The following is a 14,660-nucleotide window of genomic DNA, read 5'->3' as shown; positions in this document are numbered from 1 at the left end:
GCTCCAGCGCCTGCTCCACGTGGAAGAGGGCCGCCCCCAGGCCGCCGGCCGCGCCCGCTCCCCGCCCGCGGGGGTCGAGCGCGGGTACCCCTGTGGGCGGTGCGTCCGGGGCGTTAGCAGCCCCTGGTCCCTGCGCCCGCGGGGTTCCCATGGTGACAGCTGAGGGGGGCCCCTGGGCTGCTGCGGGGGCTTCGGGCTCCGTGTGGGTTTCTGTCATGGCTGTCCTTCCCGCTCCTGTCTCTGTTTCGACTGCTGCTTTCATCCTGGCTGTGTCTGCTGCTGCTGTCCCTGCCCCTGTGTCTGCTGCTGCTGTCCCTGCCCCTGTGTCTGCTGCTGCTGTCCCTGCCCCTGCCCCTGTGTCTGCTGTCCCTGCCCCTGCCCCTGTGTCTGCTGTCCCTGCCCCTGCCCCTGTGTCTGCTGTCCCTGTCCCTGCCCCTGTGTCTGCTGTCCCTGTCCCTGCCCCTGTGTCTGCTGCTGCTGTCCCTGCCCCTGTGTCTGCTGCTGCTGTCCCTGCCCCTGCCCCTGTGTCTGCTGTCCCTGCCCCTGCCCCTGTGTCTGCTGTCCCTGTCCCTGCCCCTGTGTCTGCTCCTGCTGTCCCTGCCCCTGTGTCTGCTGTCCCTGCCCCTGCCCCTGTGTCTGCTGCTGCTGTCCCTGCCCCTGTGTCTGCTGTCCCTGTCCCTGTCCCTGCCCCTGTGTCTGCTGTCCCTGTCCCTGCCCCTGTGTCTGCTGCTGCTGTCCCTGCCCCTGTGTCTGCTGCTGCTGTCCCTGCCCCTGCCCCTGTGTCTGCTGCTGCTGTCCCTGCCCCTGTGTCTGCTGCTGCTGTCCCTGCCCCTGTGTCTGCTGTCCCTGTCCCTGCCCCTGTGTCTGCTGCTGCTGTCCCTGCCCCTGTGTCTGCTGCTGCTGTCCCTGTCCCTGTGTCTGCTGCTGCTGTCCCTGCCCCTGTGTCTGCTGCTGCCCCTGCCCCTGCCCCTGTGTCTGCTGTCCCTGTCCCTGCCCCTGTGTCTGCTGCTGCTGTCCCTGCCCCTGCCCCCGTGTCTGCTGCTGCTGTCCCTGTCCCTGTCCCCGTGTCTGTGTCTGTTGTTGCTGTTGCTGTCCCCGTGTCTGTGTCTGTTGCTGCTGTCCCTGTGTCTGTTGCTGCTGTCCCTGTGTCTGTCCCCGTGTCTGTGTCTGTTGCTGCTGTCATTGTCCCCGTGTCTGTGTCTGTCTGCTGCCGGGACAGGAGGTGGGTGAGTCTGGGGGCTCTGGACTCCAGGTGTTCTAGAGCGCTGCTGGACATTCCGGTGGTCGCCAGGGAAACCTGAAGGTCCAGAGATGATGTCATTTGCACTTTACTATTCATTCTAAATAAAAAATGGAAAACAAATGTAGACGTCGGCACAGGTAGCAGTAGCCCGTTGTGCCTGTGTGCAAGAACAACAGACGGGTCACAATCGAGAGGAGGACCTGAGGATCCCATCCAGCAATTTTTTCAACAGAACCAGGGAATGGGCTTCAACGCCACAGCTGGGCGGTTCGTTCCACACTCCCACCACCCTTTGCGTAAGAAAAACAAACAACAAATCGGGGACAAAAAACAACAAATGGCTGCAAAACAAGAATAATAAAAAACACAGCATCATTCACTTCATCCCTCTGGTCCCCGTTTCCCTGTCGGTTCGGGAGAAGTCCGGGGGTTGTCTTTGTCGGGGTCCCCCCCCCGTAGTCTTCCCTTCTCGAGCCTGCCTCTCTCCCGCAGGGCACCTACGCCACGGTGTTCAAGGGGCGCAGCAAGCTGACCGACAACCTGGTGGCCTTGAAGGAGATCAGGCTGGAGCACGAGGAGGGGGCGCCCTGCACGGCCATCAGAGAGGGTAGGAGCACCCCCGCACACGGCAGCTTCCGGACTGTTACCCTGGGCGTGCCGAGATGAGCTGAGGTTTTCTTAATCTGGTTGGATGTTTTCTGACCTTTCTGTTTCCTCTCCTCTCTCCCGGTCTCTCTCCAACCCCTCTGTCCTCTGTCCCCATCTCTCTCCAACCCCTCTGTCCTCTGTCCCCATCTCTCTCTGCTCCCAGTGTCGTTGCTGAAGGACCTGAAACACGCAAACATCGTCACTCTTCATGACATCATCCACACAGACAAGTGCCTGACCCTGGTCTTCGAGTACTTGGTGAGTCTGTCCGTCGCCACCTCTCTTTCGCGCAGCGCGTGCGTGTGTGTGTCTTTTTCGTGCGTGCGTGCGTGCGTGCGTGCGTGCGTGCGTGCGTGCGTGCGTGCGTGCGTGCGTGCGTGCGTGCCTTCTGTTGCCTGCCGGCTCCCTCACCTCCTTTCCTTCTGTACTTGAGCCCCTCGCCTGTGTCTGGCCCCAGACCCACTGTTAGTGTGTGAGTGCGAGTTGAAGAAGCTGTGTGCAGGGGACTGGAGGGGCTGCTCGGTCTGGGGGGTCACTGACTGAAGCAGCCCGCCGCGCTCTTGTGTGCTTTCAGGAGAAGGACCTGAAGCAGTACATGGACGACTGCAGGAACATCATGAGCGTGCACAACGTCAAGGTGAGGGGGTGGGCGTGGGCGGGGCTGCTTTTCCGTTTGCCCGAGAGCTGTTTGAGACGGCGCAGCTCTTCGGCCCCGGACAGTGCTGCCTGGCCCGGCGGTACCTCCGTGGGCCTGCTGTCCCCTATTGTTTGAGCTGTCTGGGCTGGCCAGGACGCCCGAGCCCGTGTGACTGTTGTGTGTCCCTTAGGTAAACAGCCTCTGTGCAGCGTGTGCTTGTGTTGTGGGTGTGGGAGTGTGCTTTTGCTATTGACTCACCAGGAGGGCACTGTGTACCCTGGATAGATCTGCCCGCTGGTTATTTAAGTCTCGAGCTCAGGGGGGGGGCGGGGGGTTGGGGTGTCCAAGCACGGTGCGTGCAGGTGGGCGGCCGCGGCGACCTCCGGTGACCCTTCCTGCCCCTTCCTGCCAGGTGTTCCTGTTCCAGCTGCTGCGCGGCCTGGCCTACTGCCACCGGCGCAAGGTCCTGCACCGCGACCTCAAGCCGCAGAACCTGCTGATCGGCGACCGGGGCGAGCTGAAGCTGGCCGACTTCGGTGAGAGCCGTGGGGGGGTTAGCCCCTGGGGGCCGGCCTGTTCCCGGGTTCCCCCTCTCTGCTGGACCCCCGCAACAGAACAGGTCCAAACGCCTCTTCTAGATGTTGGAGAGAAGGCTGCCCGGCCCCTCCTGCCTGTAACTTAGTTTTGTGGGGCTGTTAAACGTACTGATCCCAGGGTCTTATCCAGCTTTAGTGACGTGGCTGGGCAGCTTGGCCCAGGCCCCTGCAGCTCTTTGTATACAGCCAGTATACATTGTCCAAAGGCAACTCCTGTGACCAGTGTTCAGTGCACCTCCTTATAGTTTCCACCAGTGTCCTCTGTTTTCATGGTTGTACGTATATGAAAACCCCTACTGTTCACTGAGTATTCAGTACACTCCTCGAATGAAGTGATTACTACTCTACCTGGCAGATATAGACATACCCTCTGCATGCCTGCTGTTTACAGACCGTGCACCAGGGGTCTGTAGCACATGACACAGGGTGTAGCATCACCAAAGAGACTGATGAGGAAAACCGACGCAAAATGTCGCTTACAAATAGTCAAAAAACGGAAAGCTTTAGTTCTGAATCCTAGTTCGTGATCCTCTGAACTCGGGATGCGGCTGGAGATATTCGGATGTGTCCTGCAGTGGCAGTCGGGCGTCGGGCAGTGTTTGTGCCTCTGGCTCGCAGGACTGTGCAGGTCTGGTCATGGCTGGTAGAATTTCACTCTGGAGATTGTTATCCTCTCGTGAGGAGGCTGCCACGTTTGTTTAGGCGCATCTGTGTGTGCAGTTTGCATTCCAGTATTGCAGGTTCAGGCTAGAAATCGCCTGGATAATTGAAATTGGACACGCCTGCATGTTGACCTCTCCTGCTGGTGTATCTCTGCGGTTACGAATACGGGATGCCTGGGCGTCTGTTTGCATTTGTAATACAGAAATCTGTATTTATCATCACGAGCTTGGTAGTTTTAATATCTTTTTTAGAAACGTTTACTCCGAGATGCCCTCTCTCAGATATCTTCTTTTGTTGTCGTTGTCTTGCTACCGATTTTGTCCCAGGTTTGGCCCGGGCCAAGTCCGTCCCCACGAAGACGTACTCCAATGAGGTCGTGACCCTGTGGTACCGCCCCCCCGACGTCCTGCTGGGCTCCACGGAGTACTCCACCCCCATCGACATGTGGTGAGGCCCCTGCCCGCGTGGCACAGTGCCCACGGCCCCCTGCCCTCTCCCCAGGGCCCGTCTCCTCCTCTCCCACTGTCTCCAGCGCGCGGGCAGGGACTGTCTCCACCTGCACTGTGGGGGAGGAGAGCTCTGCAGCTCTGACCTCGTTTCCTGCTCCTTGTTAATGCCCCCACCTCTTCTGCCCCAGTGCGCTGCACTAGAGCCCCGTAGCCCTGGGGGCCGTGTCACGGCCTTCTCCGTGGGGTCTGCTGTTGCCCCCCCTCTCGTCCTCCTTCGCCATGCATCCCGTGCTCATCCGGCCCCCCACTTTCCCTTTCCCGTGGTTTAACGCGGAGCCCCTGCTAGCGCGCTGTAATGGGTCAGGGCCGCTGCCGGAGCCGGTTTACCACGCTCTGCTGTTTCCTTTCAGGTCAGGTCCTCTGCTTTAAAAGCCGCAGGGAAAGACGGTAAAAAAACAAAACAAAACGCGAGCAGGGAGCTTAAGTGGCTCTCTTACTCCCCTCCTCCTCCTCCTCTCGCTATCTGGCTCTCCGTCCTCACCCCCCCTCTCTGTTCTCTCCAGGGGAGTGGGCTGCATTTTCTACGAGATGGTGACCGGCCGGCCTCTGTTCCCCGGGTCCACGGTGGAGGACGAACTGCACCTCATCTTCCGGATCCTGGGTAAGGCCGCCCCGCGCCCCCTGCCTCTTCCTCACGACCGGAGGTGCCCCTCGAGGGCAGCTCTCAGCGGGCGAGGTGGTGGGGACCTCCCCCTCCCCTGCTCAGACTCTCCCCAACGCCTCTCAGCCCTCGGTCTCAGCAGCGCTGTCGTCTCTCGTCTCCAGGGACGCCCACGGAAGAGACGTGGCCGGGAATCGCGGCCAACGAGGAGTTCAAGTCCTACAACTTCCCCCGCTACTGCGCCGAGCCCCTGGTGAACCACGCGCCCAGGCACGGTCCCGCTGCCCGCCCGTCTGTCCCGCCGCCGGCGACCGCCCCGAGAGATGTTCATGTCCGGCTTGTGCAAGGTGGCTCTGGAGCCGTTGCTCAGAGTGTGCCTGGCCGAGCCACAGGAGCCATTAACGGCTTGGCGCCGAGGGAGCAAGAGGTGGTCGCTGAATGTACCACTGACTTGCTTGACTGGCCTGACCACAGAATTGCCGGCTCGTTGAATGGAGTGCGTCATCCAGCCGTGTCTTGAAAAGAAGCCAGAGTACCTTCTTCAAAAAACACGGCTGGGTTGTTGTCCCATGATGCCACAGGCCTTTGCGTAAAGTCTGCCTCCCGTCCTGTCTTGGAGGATGTCGTCCAGCCGTTTCTAGAAAGCCCCAGGGTTCGAGACTCCCACGGCCTTCTCCTTTCGTCTCTCCCCCCCCTTTGTCTCCCTGTGTCCAGTATGTCCAAGTCCCCTGTTCCTTTGACATGTCCTGTTAAGCTGTGGAGGTGAGCAAACGGCCGGTGTTCTCCACTAACCTCAGCGCTGTGTGTGTCTGTCTGCAGGATAGACAGCGACGGGCTGGACCTGCTGTCGAAGCTGCTGCAGGTGAGTCTCTCGCCTCCGGGTACCAGGAAGGCCTGTGCCACACACAGGTTCACACACACAGGTTCACACACACAGGTTCACACACACACACACACACACACACACACACACACACTTGATCTTATAGAGGAACAAACTGTCCGGGCCCTTCGTTAATGAACAACTTACAGTCTGGACATCAGGGTAGGTTTGTACCTGGAATTCTTTTTTGTATACACAAGTAGAAAACATACTTGTTTTTGGGAATCTCCTCATATCTAGACATCCTGCTAACAGCTGCTTCATCTGTCTCATTTTCCTCTCTCCCTTCCATCTTTATTCCTGATCCGTACTCCACTTCGGAACCTGACTCTCCCTGCTCCTCTCTTTTACTTCCTCTCTCTCTCCAGTTTGAAGCGAAGACGAGAATCTCAGCGGAGGAGGCCCTTAGACACCCCTACTTCAGGAGTTTGGGGGAGCAGGTTCAGACGTTACCCGACAGTGAGTCCTCTCTCTCTGGAGTGTTTTAATGATCTGGGTTTTTTAAATACTCTGCAGAGGCTCTTAAACAGCAGGAGGTGATGCTTTACGAATGTGCGAAGCACAAGGAATCGGTGTTGATGGATATATTATCACTGTAAGTCGTGGAGAGCCTGTAACAGCGCACACTGACGTTGAAAGGAAATGAATCTGGCCAAGACGGGCTTCTTCTGCCCTCTAGTGGATGTGTGTTGCACAGCATGCAGGGCTTGCCTTCTGATGAGCCACAACAATAATTAATAAAAAGAATTCCTTACACTTATATAGCACTTTCCTAGACACTCCATTCAAAGTGCTTTATAACGGGTCAGAACCGGAGTGGGGGACTTCACTCGTCTTCCCTCTCCTCTCCAGCGGCGTCCATCTTCTCCGTGAAGGACATCCAGCTGCACAGGGACCCCGGCAAGCGGTCGACGGGACACCCCGAATCAGGTGAGGGGGAGAGGGAACGGTCGCAGTCGCCGGATCTGGGGCTGGCTTCCCTGGAATCGCGAGCGCGCGAGTCCGATCGGATTGGGCATCTGGGGACGGGGGGCGCCTCGGGGGCTGTGCAGGGGCCCTCCGACGGCGCGGGCTCTCGGCCTGTCGTCTTCCGAGACCGTCGCCCAGTCCGCTGAGGTGCAGCGCCGGGCTGTAAGGGTGTTGTCAGGTCTGCCGGTGTGCTGTCTGTACTCTCTCTCTCTGTCTGTCTGTCCCTCTTTCCTCCTCGCTCACTGCCTTGGCTCGGTCTGTCTGTTGGCTGCTGTGTCAAGCCCGGTTCACGCCGCGAGGCCCAGACGGACCCTTCTCAGGCTGTGGGATTGGTTCTGCACCTGCTCTGACCACCTGGAGGGTCGCCTATTTGCACAGCAGGGCGCGCACTGGGCCAATTCGAAGCGCCTTCCTTGCTCATGGGTGCAACAGCAGCGCTCCATTTGGGATTGGAACCCGTGACCCTCTGGCCGGGAGTACAGAGCCTTAAGCATTGCCGCACCCTGCTCCCTTAGTTTCCAGCGAGAAGAGCTCCGTTTGCCCCGCTGTACCCTGCTGGTTGACAGCTTGGGAATCCCGAAATCTCATCCTGCTGCTTCCCCAAGGATCCCAGTATATGGGCTCAGAGCACATCGCTGGCCTGATTGTCCCAGACGGCAGCATCTCTTTGCGTAGAGCACCTGAATGTACTTTGTTGTCCTTTCCTCTTGTGCACTGGGGTGCCTGTTTCACTGTCGACCCCCAGTCAGTGCTCTGTGCTGACTTTCGCCTCTGCCTGGCCTCAGAGGGCCTGCTGTAGTCGACGTTGGGGGGGCTATTTCCCAGAGGCAGCAGGTCTGCTTGCTGCTGTAGCAGCAGTCGGAACAGTGGACAGTGTGAGCCGAGCTTTGCGGTTCTCCGACGTCTGCCTTCCTGGTGCTCAATGGTTCTCTGTCTCTCTCTCTCTTTCTCTCCTTCCATCTTTCCCTCTTTCCTTTTTATTTTACCGTGGTTGTCTCTTCTCCCTCCCCGCCACACACCCTCCACCCCACGACGCAACATCAGCACCCCAAAAACTGGGCTCTGCCTCATCGGAATACTTCCAGAAAGACGGGGCCAAAGCGCGGAGTCAAACCCACGCTCTCACCTCCCCGTCTACTGGCTGAGCAACACTCCCGCCACTCCGGTAAATAGAGCTGCCTCTTCCTCTCCTGTCCCCCCCTCCTCTTCCTCGTCTCCGTTCGCATGCAGCGCCAAGCGGACTCGCGACTGGGCAGGACCCCAGCACCCTCCTCCTCCTCCTCCTGTTACAGATCAGACAGAGCCTTAGCACCTTAGCTGTCCCACAGGAAAGTCCCAAGTTCACCTGTACGTCATGACGTGACGTCTTTGTGTGAAGTGTTAACGGGGGCAATGGGGGGGTGTCCCCTTGACCACTCCTGTCCCCCCCTCTGTGTTCAGGTGAGTAGCCTGGACGCACAACACCTAGCACAGATCAGAGCATGCACAAACACTACTGTCTGGGGGTTCCCCCAGTGTCCACTGGTTACTCTGCTTCAGCTGTCACCGGATCAGCCTCCTGCCTCTTCTACAAAGCGGACGCTAACTGGGGAGTATCGGCCGGTCAAATCCAATTCAAACCTCTGAACTCAAAGTGGAAAATGGAGTTAAATTTGCTGAGCATTTAGACTTCAGTTTCCTTGCGTTTCGTCTCCCGGTCACTGTCCAGCTGTGTGCAGACTCCTGCAGAAGGACCTGCAGCTGTCGGTGCTGACACTGCATATGTGCCTTCACACGGGAATCGGGGTCCCCTTGTGGCATTTGTGTGTACCCCATGTGTGAACGCATCCTAGCATGGTGGCCTGGTGTGTGTGCATGGGCGCTGGTGGTCTTTCTGCACCTCTGTGCGTGGCTTTGTATCTTGTAGTGCAGTGCTGTTCACTCCAGGTCCTGTAGGGCGGCGCTGTCCCTCTGGCTTCGTTCCTCCCTGGACTTTTCAGGGGTTCATTTGAAGCAGCCGTTCAGGTAGTGTGTTACCACTGTCAGCGTGTCGGGATCACTGAGGAGTGGGAGTTAGCCACAGAACCTGCCGGACCACAGCCCTCCAGGACCAAGAGTGGATGTTGATGCGGTGGTGTGTCCAAGGTTCATCTGTCCCCCTGAGTGTAGGACGTAAGGCCAGTGATCAGAGTCCATCCAGCCCATCTCATCTTCAGCCTGCTAGAACTTGACCAAAAGTATCCCAAAGTGCTGTATGGGAAACGCACAGCAGCCCAGGACAAAGATATCAACGTCATTAAAATCCACACACAGCTGCTCTTAACATACACCAGAGAAAAGATCTGTGTGTGCAAGGACATCTCTGTGTAAACAATGATCGCAGTGAGGTTGGGGCCCAAAGTGTTGGGTGCACAGTCTGAGACTCTGTCCCCCTAGACACAGCAGCTCCTGCCCAGACAGGCGCAATCCCCAGAACCGACCAAACTGGGGTCCGTTTTCACCCCCGTTCAAAATGTCATTTCCATGCGGCCGTTTCTTAAACCGTTCCCTGACATTCAGGGCTGCAGGGGAGCCGGCGTCTGTCCCAGCAAGCAACAGACGCGAGGCGGGGTACAGCCCGGACAGGACGCTGGCGCATCACAGGGCACGCAGACACGGACTCCCTCGCTCTCGCGCCGGGGCCCGTTTTCCCAGAAGCCCATTAAACCATTGGCATGCCTTTGCACTGTGGGGGGGAACACGGGGGAGAGCATGCGAACTCCACACAGACAGCACCCCAGGTCCATACTGGGACCCGGGACCCCAGCGCTGCGTGGCCCCCCCGCAGCGTCTCGCGCAGACAGACCGCTGTCCCAGTGCGGAGCGCAGCTGCGAGAGACCCGAGCCGCGGAGCACGGCGCCAGGGCAGGGGCCGCAATCCCTCTCTCCTCTCTCTCTCTCCTCTCTCCTCTCCCAGCCCAGGGCAAGAGCCGGAGGCAGAGCGTGCTGTTCTAGCGGCGCGAGGGCGGGGGCGAGGCCGGCGTGCGGACTGGGACTCGGGGGGGGGGGTCAGGCGTCCCGGGTCCAGACGGAGGTGGGAATCGGGAAGATGGAGGGAGATCCATCATGCTGCTGCTGCTGCTGCTCCGGACATTTTCGTTTTATCTGGAACTTTTTAATTTGAATTTAGTTTTTTTTTAATTGTGAATTCTTGGTGGGGGGGCGATCAGGGGCCGCCCCTTCCAGTCCCCTCTTCCAGAGGATGTGAGGGGAGAGAGGAGTCGATGGGAGTGGGGTCCTGCAGCCCTGTGGCCAGAGGAGGTCGGACACAGAAGAATCCCTCCCCAGGCAGCACCCCCCTGTACCTCAAGGAGGTCCCTGATCCCCCCCTGCTGTAGGGGGACCCCTGGACTGCTTCTGGTGGGGTGGGGGAGAGTGGACTGCTTCTACTGTAATCGAGCAATTACCCCCCCCCATCACAGACTCACAGAGCCTGCAGACCTGCCCTGGCGTCGGAGTGGAGGAGGGTGGGGGTGTGTGTGTGTGAAAACTGGGGTCACCCGCTGCCCCTGGTGCTGCAGAGCCGACCCGAGTCCGCGGAGGGGTGGACCGAGAGCATCCTCTTCCTTTGCCCCCTCCTTTGTCCCACTGCATCATTTGTTTTCCGACCCCGCGCTGGCGGGATGCTTCGTCAGATTGGAAGAGTATTCTCTTATAGAGTTTGCAATAATTTTAATTTTTTAAAAAAGAATCACTATGCCCCGCTGGCCAAAATATTAAGATTCCCGCCCCCCCCCCGCTCCGTACCGCGGAAACGTGGCGGTTACGTGCGCCGTGGCCGTGGAGAGGCGGAGGGCCCAAGTCTTCCGCTGCGGGGGTGTGGTGTGGGGCTGAAGAGCCTGTTCAGCAGGAGTGAGACCCAGGCCCGCCCTCGTCTCTCATACTGGATTCCTCGTATTTTGGCCAGTGTGTTTATGGGCTCGTGAAGCAGCGCCCGCTGGGGCAGGGGTCTCGCTGGGCTCCCGAAGGAGCTGGGCTCTCAGTTGCAGGGCTGGGCTAATTATCCAATGAACCGCCTGATGGCCAGACCTCTAACCTCAGAGCTGCCGGCCCCCTGCGTGAAGACGGAGGGGACCGAGGGAGCAGCTGTCGAGGACCTTGAGAAGTAAATAAGTAGGCGGCTTGTTTCATTGATTGCTCAGGAAGGAACAGTAATGGGGAGACTCCGGTCTCCCCCCGCGGAGAAAACGCCTGCAGGTGTGTGCAGGTCGTCTTCCCAGTCGTTGAAGAGGTGAGGGAGTTTTTTCCGCTCACATAAAACGTCCACTTTCAGGTCTTCAGTTACCCGTTTTCCATTCTTTCCATCGGGACGTCGTCCGTGGCTCCCCTGCGAGACGTGGCGTCTCCGACGTCCCTTCGAAGTTTCCCCTTCTCGGTGCTGTCGGACCGTGGGCCGGTCAGCAGGCTGGAGACGGCAGCTCTGCCCGTGGCGCCCGGAGGTCCAGGGTCAAACCGGCCCAGGCGCTGCTCTGTCGGCGGGGGCGGTGGTGGGGACTGGGCCTGGGCCGGCCATGGGCGTCCTCTGCAGGTAGTGGACCATGGACCCCCGCGCACGCTGCCTTCACCCAGAACGCCACTGCTGCGCTGTAGCCGGACTCTTCCCCCCAGCGGCAGCGCTGGAGACCGCCGGCCGGGCCGTTCTCGTCCCAGGCCTCTCCCCAGTGCTGCTTCCGCCTGCGTCTGTCTGCTCCACCGCAGTCGACCGGTGCAGGTGCGTGTGTTTGGCTGCACCAGTGGGACCGGAGCTCTCCGGTAACACAGCTCCACTAGTCCGACAGCTGGACTAGACGCGGGGCGGACGGACCAGCCTGTAGCCCGAGCCGTTGGTGGAGTTAGGACGCGGGGACAGACCCCGGAGGATTCCCGGATTCCGGCACAGCAAGCTCAACGGGCTTCTTTCAGCACACGGGCTGTCCTGCGCAAGACCGAGGGGATCGACTTGGCTTTCTCTGGCCACGTCTGTGCCAGCCTGCTGGCCTGTCCGTCTCGCTGGTGACCAGGCTCTCCGTCTTCCTGCCTGTGCTGTGACAGGCACTCCTTCTGCCCAGGGGTTCAGTTCCTCAGCTGGGGGGTCACTGGGATCATGAAGCGTTGGTGGGAAGGACAGAGGGACAGGGGGGGTCAAACGTCGAAGCCCAGAGGTCTTCCCATCCCTGCATGCATACCGGAGCCAGAGTCCCGTTGCCTGATCTCGCCGAGGGCGGTGTCCTGGACTGACTTGTGAGGGAATATCACCGCAGGTTAATTTAGTTGACCTCTCAACAGCACCCCCTAGAGGTCAGGCAGAAATAACAGCCTGCCTTCGTCTTGAGGGATCGTTCCAGACTGGACAGGGGTGGGGATGAGATTCATGTTCAGCAGGTCCCTGCAGCTGTCTCGCCTGGTCAGCCTGAGCTCCAAGAATCCTGCCTGCCACCACTAGGTGGCAGTGCATCATGAGGGCCCACTGGTGAGCCCTGTGCAGTAGGATATCCAGAAGGTTGACTGCTTTATGTTTTTTAAGGGATTATGATTTTATCCATTTTTTGGCATATTTTTTAGAAAAATATGTATGCGGTATGTGAATAGGCTGCATAAGGACAAATATTTAAAAGTAGTGAAGAAACGGGAGACATTGAGATGTGATGATGGATTGGGGGCGTTGTGCTATGTCTTATGCACAGAACAGTCTGTGTTGTTCAAGAGCTGAGACACAACCTAAAAATAAACAGTGCTGTGAAGATGCATCGCAGGTGCCTATGAGTATTTTGAAAGGCCTGGTCAAGAGGGGCTTTGAGATCGAGCTGTTAATTCAGACCTGTTGATTTGTTTTATGGCTTCAGATGTTAAGATAGGGGTGAGCATGAATTTGTTTTGTTTTTTTCCTTCGTAATTTCTACTGAAGCCATAGCCCAGAGCCCAGACCGTCGTCTGTTTGCCTGGGTCCGAGAGTCTCGCAGGCCGCTGTGCGTTTTTACATTGGAGCCTTGCAGTAGCCGACTGTCCTGCTGTTCTCTGGGAGCGGGGGGGACTGGGCTCGTGCTCCGAGCCGTGGACAGGAGTGACGTCACCTCCTGCCGAAGTCTGGGCCAGTCTAGAGCTCCTGGTCTGCGGGCATGATGGGAGTTAGCTCGGAGCTCACGAGTGAGCAGGGGCTGGGAGAGACCTCATCTGGCGTGTCTGTCTCCCTCGCACATGGTCACTACTGGAAAATCTCCCGTCACGCACACCCGTGAGGCTGGGCCTGTCTGCTCCGCGGGAGGGAGCTGGGCTTGGTGCACAGCAGTGCTGGGAATGAGGGCTGCCTCTTTCGTCTAAGTTGGTAAAAGACTCTCTGGAAAGTGCTGCGCTTGTATTGCACGCAGCAGTGTGTGCGTGTGTGTGTGCTGTGAGGGTACACAACCTTCGTGATAAACATCACCCCCTGCCCCCCACGTCTGCGAAGCTGGGTCCTCCGCTGCTCCCTTGTGCTGTGCGTCTCTCTGTGCGCGCGTGTGTGTGCGCGTGCGTGTCTGTCCTGCACGAAGACGTTTCTGCGTGGCCCTTTCCTCTCGCCTCTGCGGCTCTTCCCTACCGGTCCACTAGCCTGCAGCGAATCCCAACACACCCGGGCTGCGCTGGTCCCGACATCTGGAGCGGCAGCTGCTTCACAGCTTCATACCCCGTTAGCAGTGTTTTCAGGCTTTCTTCAGGAAGTGACATGTACATTTATCTCTCAAGAGCTACAGGAGTTGGGATTTTCATCCCAAAATCCTCCCTTTTCCTCCTGGATTTTCATAAAATACTCCATTCCAGGCATCCAGGCCCTTCGGTGGTTTGAACGCACTCTGAAGAGGAGCTGGACAGGCACCCTCTGGGTTCAGGGCCTGCTTGTGGAGGTTATAGAGGAGCTGGACTGCTCTGTGCATCTCTGTAGCAAGGCAGTGTGGGAAACCTTGGGGTGAGGGCGCCCCCTTCTGTCTGCAGGCGCCGAACTACCACCCTCCCCAAAGCCGCCGTGGCCGCCGCCGCCACCCCCCTGCCCCCCGACTCCCCCACTTTCTCCCCTGTCACGTTTTGTACAGTACAGCTACCAATAAACTGATCAGGAACAGCTGGCGTGAGCCCTGGGTCTTTATTCCTCCAGGGGGGCGTGTGGACAGGACGGGGCGGAAAGTGCGCTCGTTCGGGAACTCGCTGTTCTGTAAACGCGCTGGTGCGTTTCTATACACTGACGCATTTCTGGGCTGCGGCCGTGAGCCAGGTAATTGAATTACTCACCACCAGGGCTCTCATCAGTTTAATTGATTTAAGGTCAGAGGGTGCTAACGATGTGGGAAGGGCATGTTCTCGGAGGCGTGTTACTTGTCTGGAAACGTGCGGCGAACCAGGATGAATGAGTGAATGACATCACGCTGCCGGATGACTTGACTGCGGTGAAGGTGAGTGGTGTTTTTTCACTTCAAGAACTACATTGCACCGCTGGAGTACAGTTTTGACTTGGGACTTCATTTTGTCACTGAATCTGCACACACCTGTTTTTCTTGGTACACACAAAAGACCAGACATGGCTGTGATTTGTGTTTTAAGAACTCGGGATCCACTTAAATCCTGGAACGGCAAGGCAGGTCATCCTGAAGCGACCTGCAGTGTGTTTGACAGTGATGGACTGTCTACTTCAGCGGCCGCAGACGCAGCTTTTACTGCTGGTAAATGATATGCTGCTTCTGCTGCTGATGACTGCAGGTTCTGATGTCTGCTGATGCCGCAGTTAATGCCTTGTGCATTAACAAACTCTGTGCCTGGCTCACCGGTTGCTGCCACTAGGTGGCAGTGTTGGAATAAATGCTCAGGTGCTCCCCTTTTCCATGTACTGTCTATCCATGTGGTTTCCAACTGCGTTTTGTTTCTTCTGGCCAGGCCTGATAAATCAAA

General features: G+C 58.2%; 1 protein-coding gene across 9 annotated transcripts in view; it reads left to right on the top strand.

The window, feature by feature from the left end:
• The window catches only part of LOC102682506 (cyclin-dependent kinase 17-like), a 39,243-nt gene extending 25,404 nt beyond the window's left edge, over positions 1 to 13,839 (top strand). For 5 of the 9 annotated variants that reach the window (XM_069189553.1, XM_069189559.1, XM_069189554.1 and 2 more), the window contains 11 exons: positions 1,736 to 1,850; positions 2,055 to 2,149; positions 2,466 to 2,528; positions 2,941 to 3,064; positions 4,114 to 4,234; positions 4,800 to 4,897; positions 5,062 to 5,167; positions 5,717 to 5,759; positions 6,149 to 6,239; positions 6,633 to 6,710; positions 13,542 to 13,839. In XM_069189553.1, coding sequence (XP_069045654.1) covers positions 1,736 to 1,850; positions 2,055 to 2,149; positions 2,466 to 2,528; positions 2,941 to 3,064; positions 4,114 to 4,234; positions 4,800 to 4,897; positions 5,062 to 5,167; positions 5,717 to 5,759; positions 6,149 to 6,239; positions 6,633 to 6,710; positions 13,542 to 13,690 — 1,083 coding nt within the window. In that variant the 3' untranslated portion in view covers positions 13,691 to 13,839. The other 4 variants (XM_069189558.1, XM_069189561.1, XM_069189557.1 and 1 more) reach the window with 3 other exon arrangements.
• The last annotated feature ends 821 nt before the right edge of the window (positions 13,840 to 14,660 follow it).

Source organism: Lepisosteus oculatus, chromosome 4 (assembly GCF_040954835.1).
Source record: "Lepisosteus oculatus isolate fLepOcu1 chromosome 4, fLepOcu1.hap2, whole genome shotgun sequence".
NCBI lineage: Eukaryota > Metazoa > Chordata > Actinopteri > Semionotiformes > Lepisosteidae > Lepisosteus > Lepisosteus oculatus.
The sequence above is the reverse complement of the archived record's forward strand: the minus strand, read 5'-3'. Positions and strand labels throughout refer to the sequence as shown.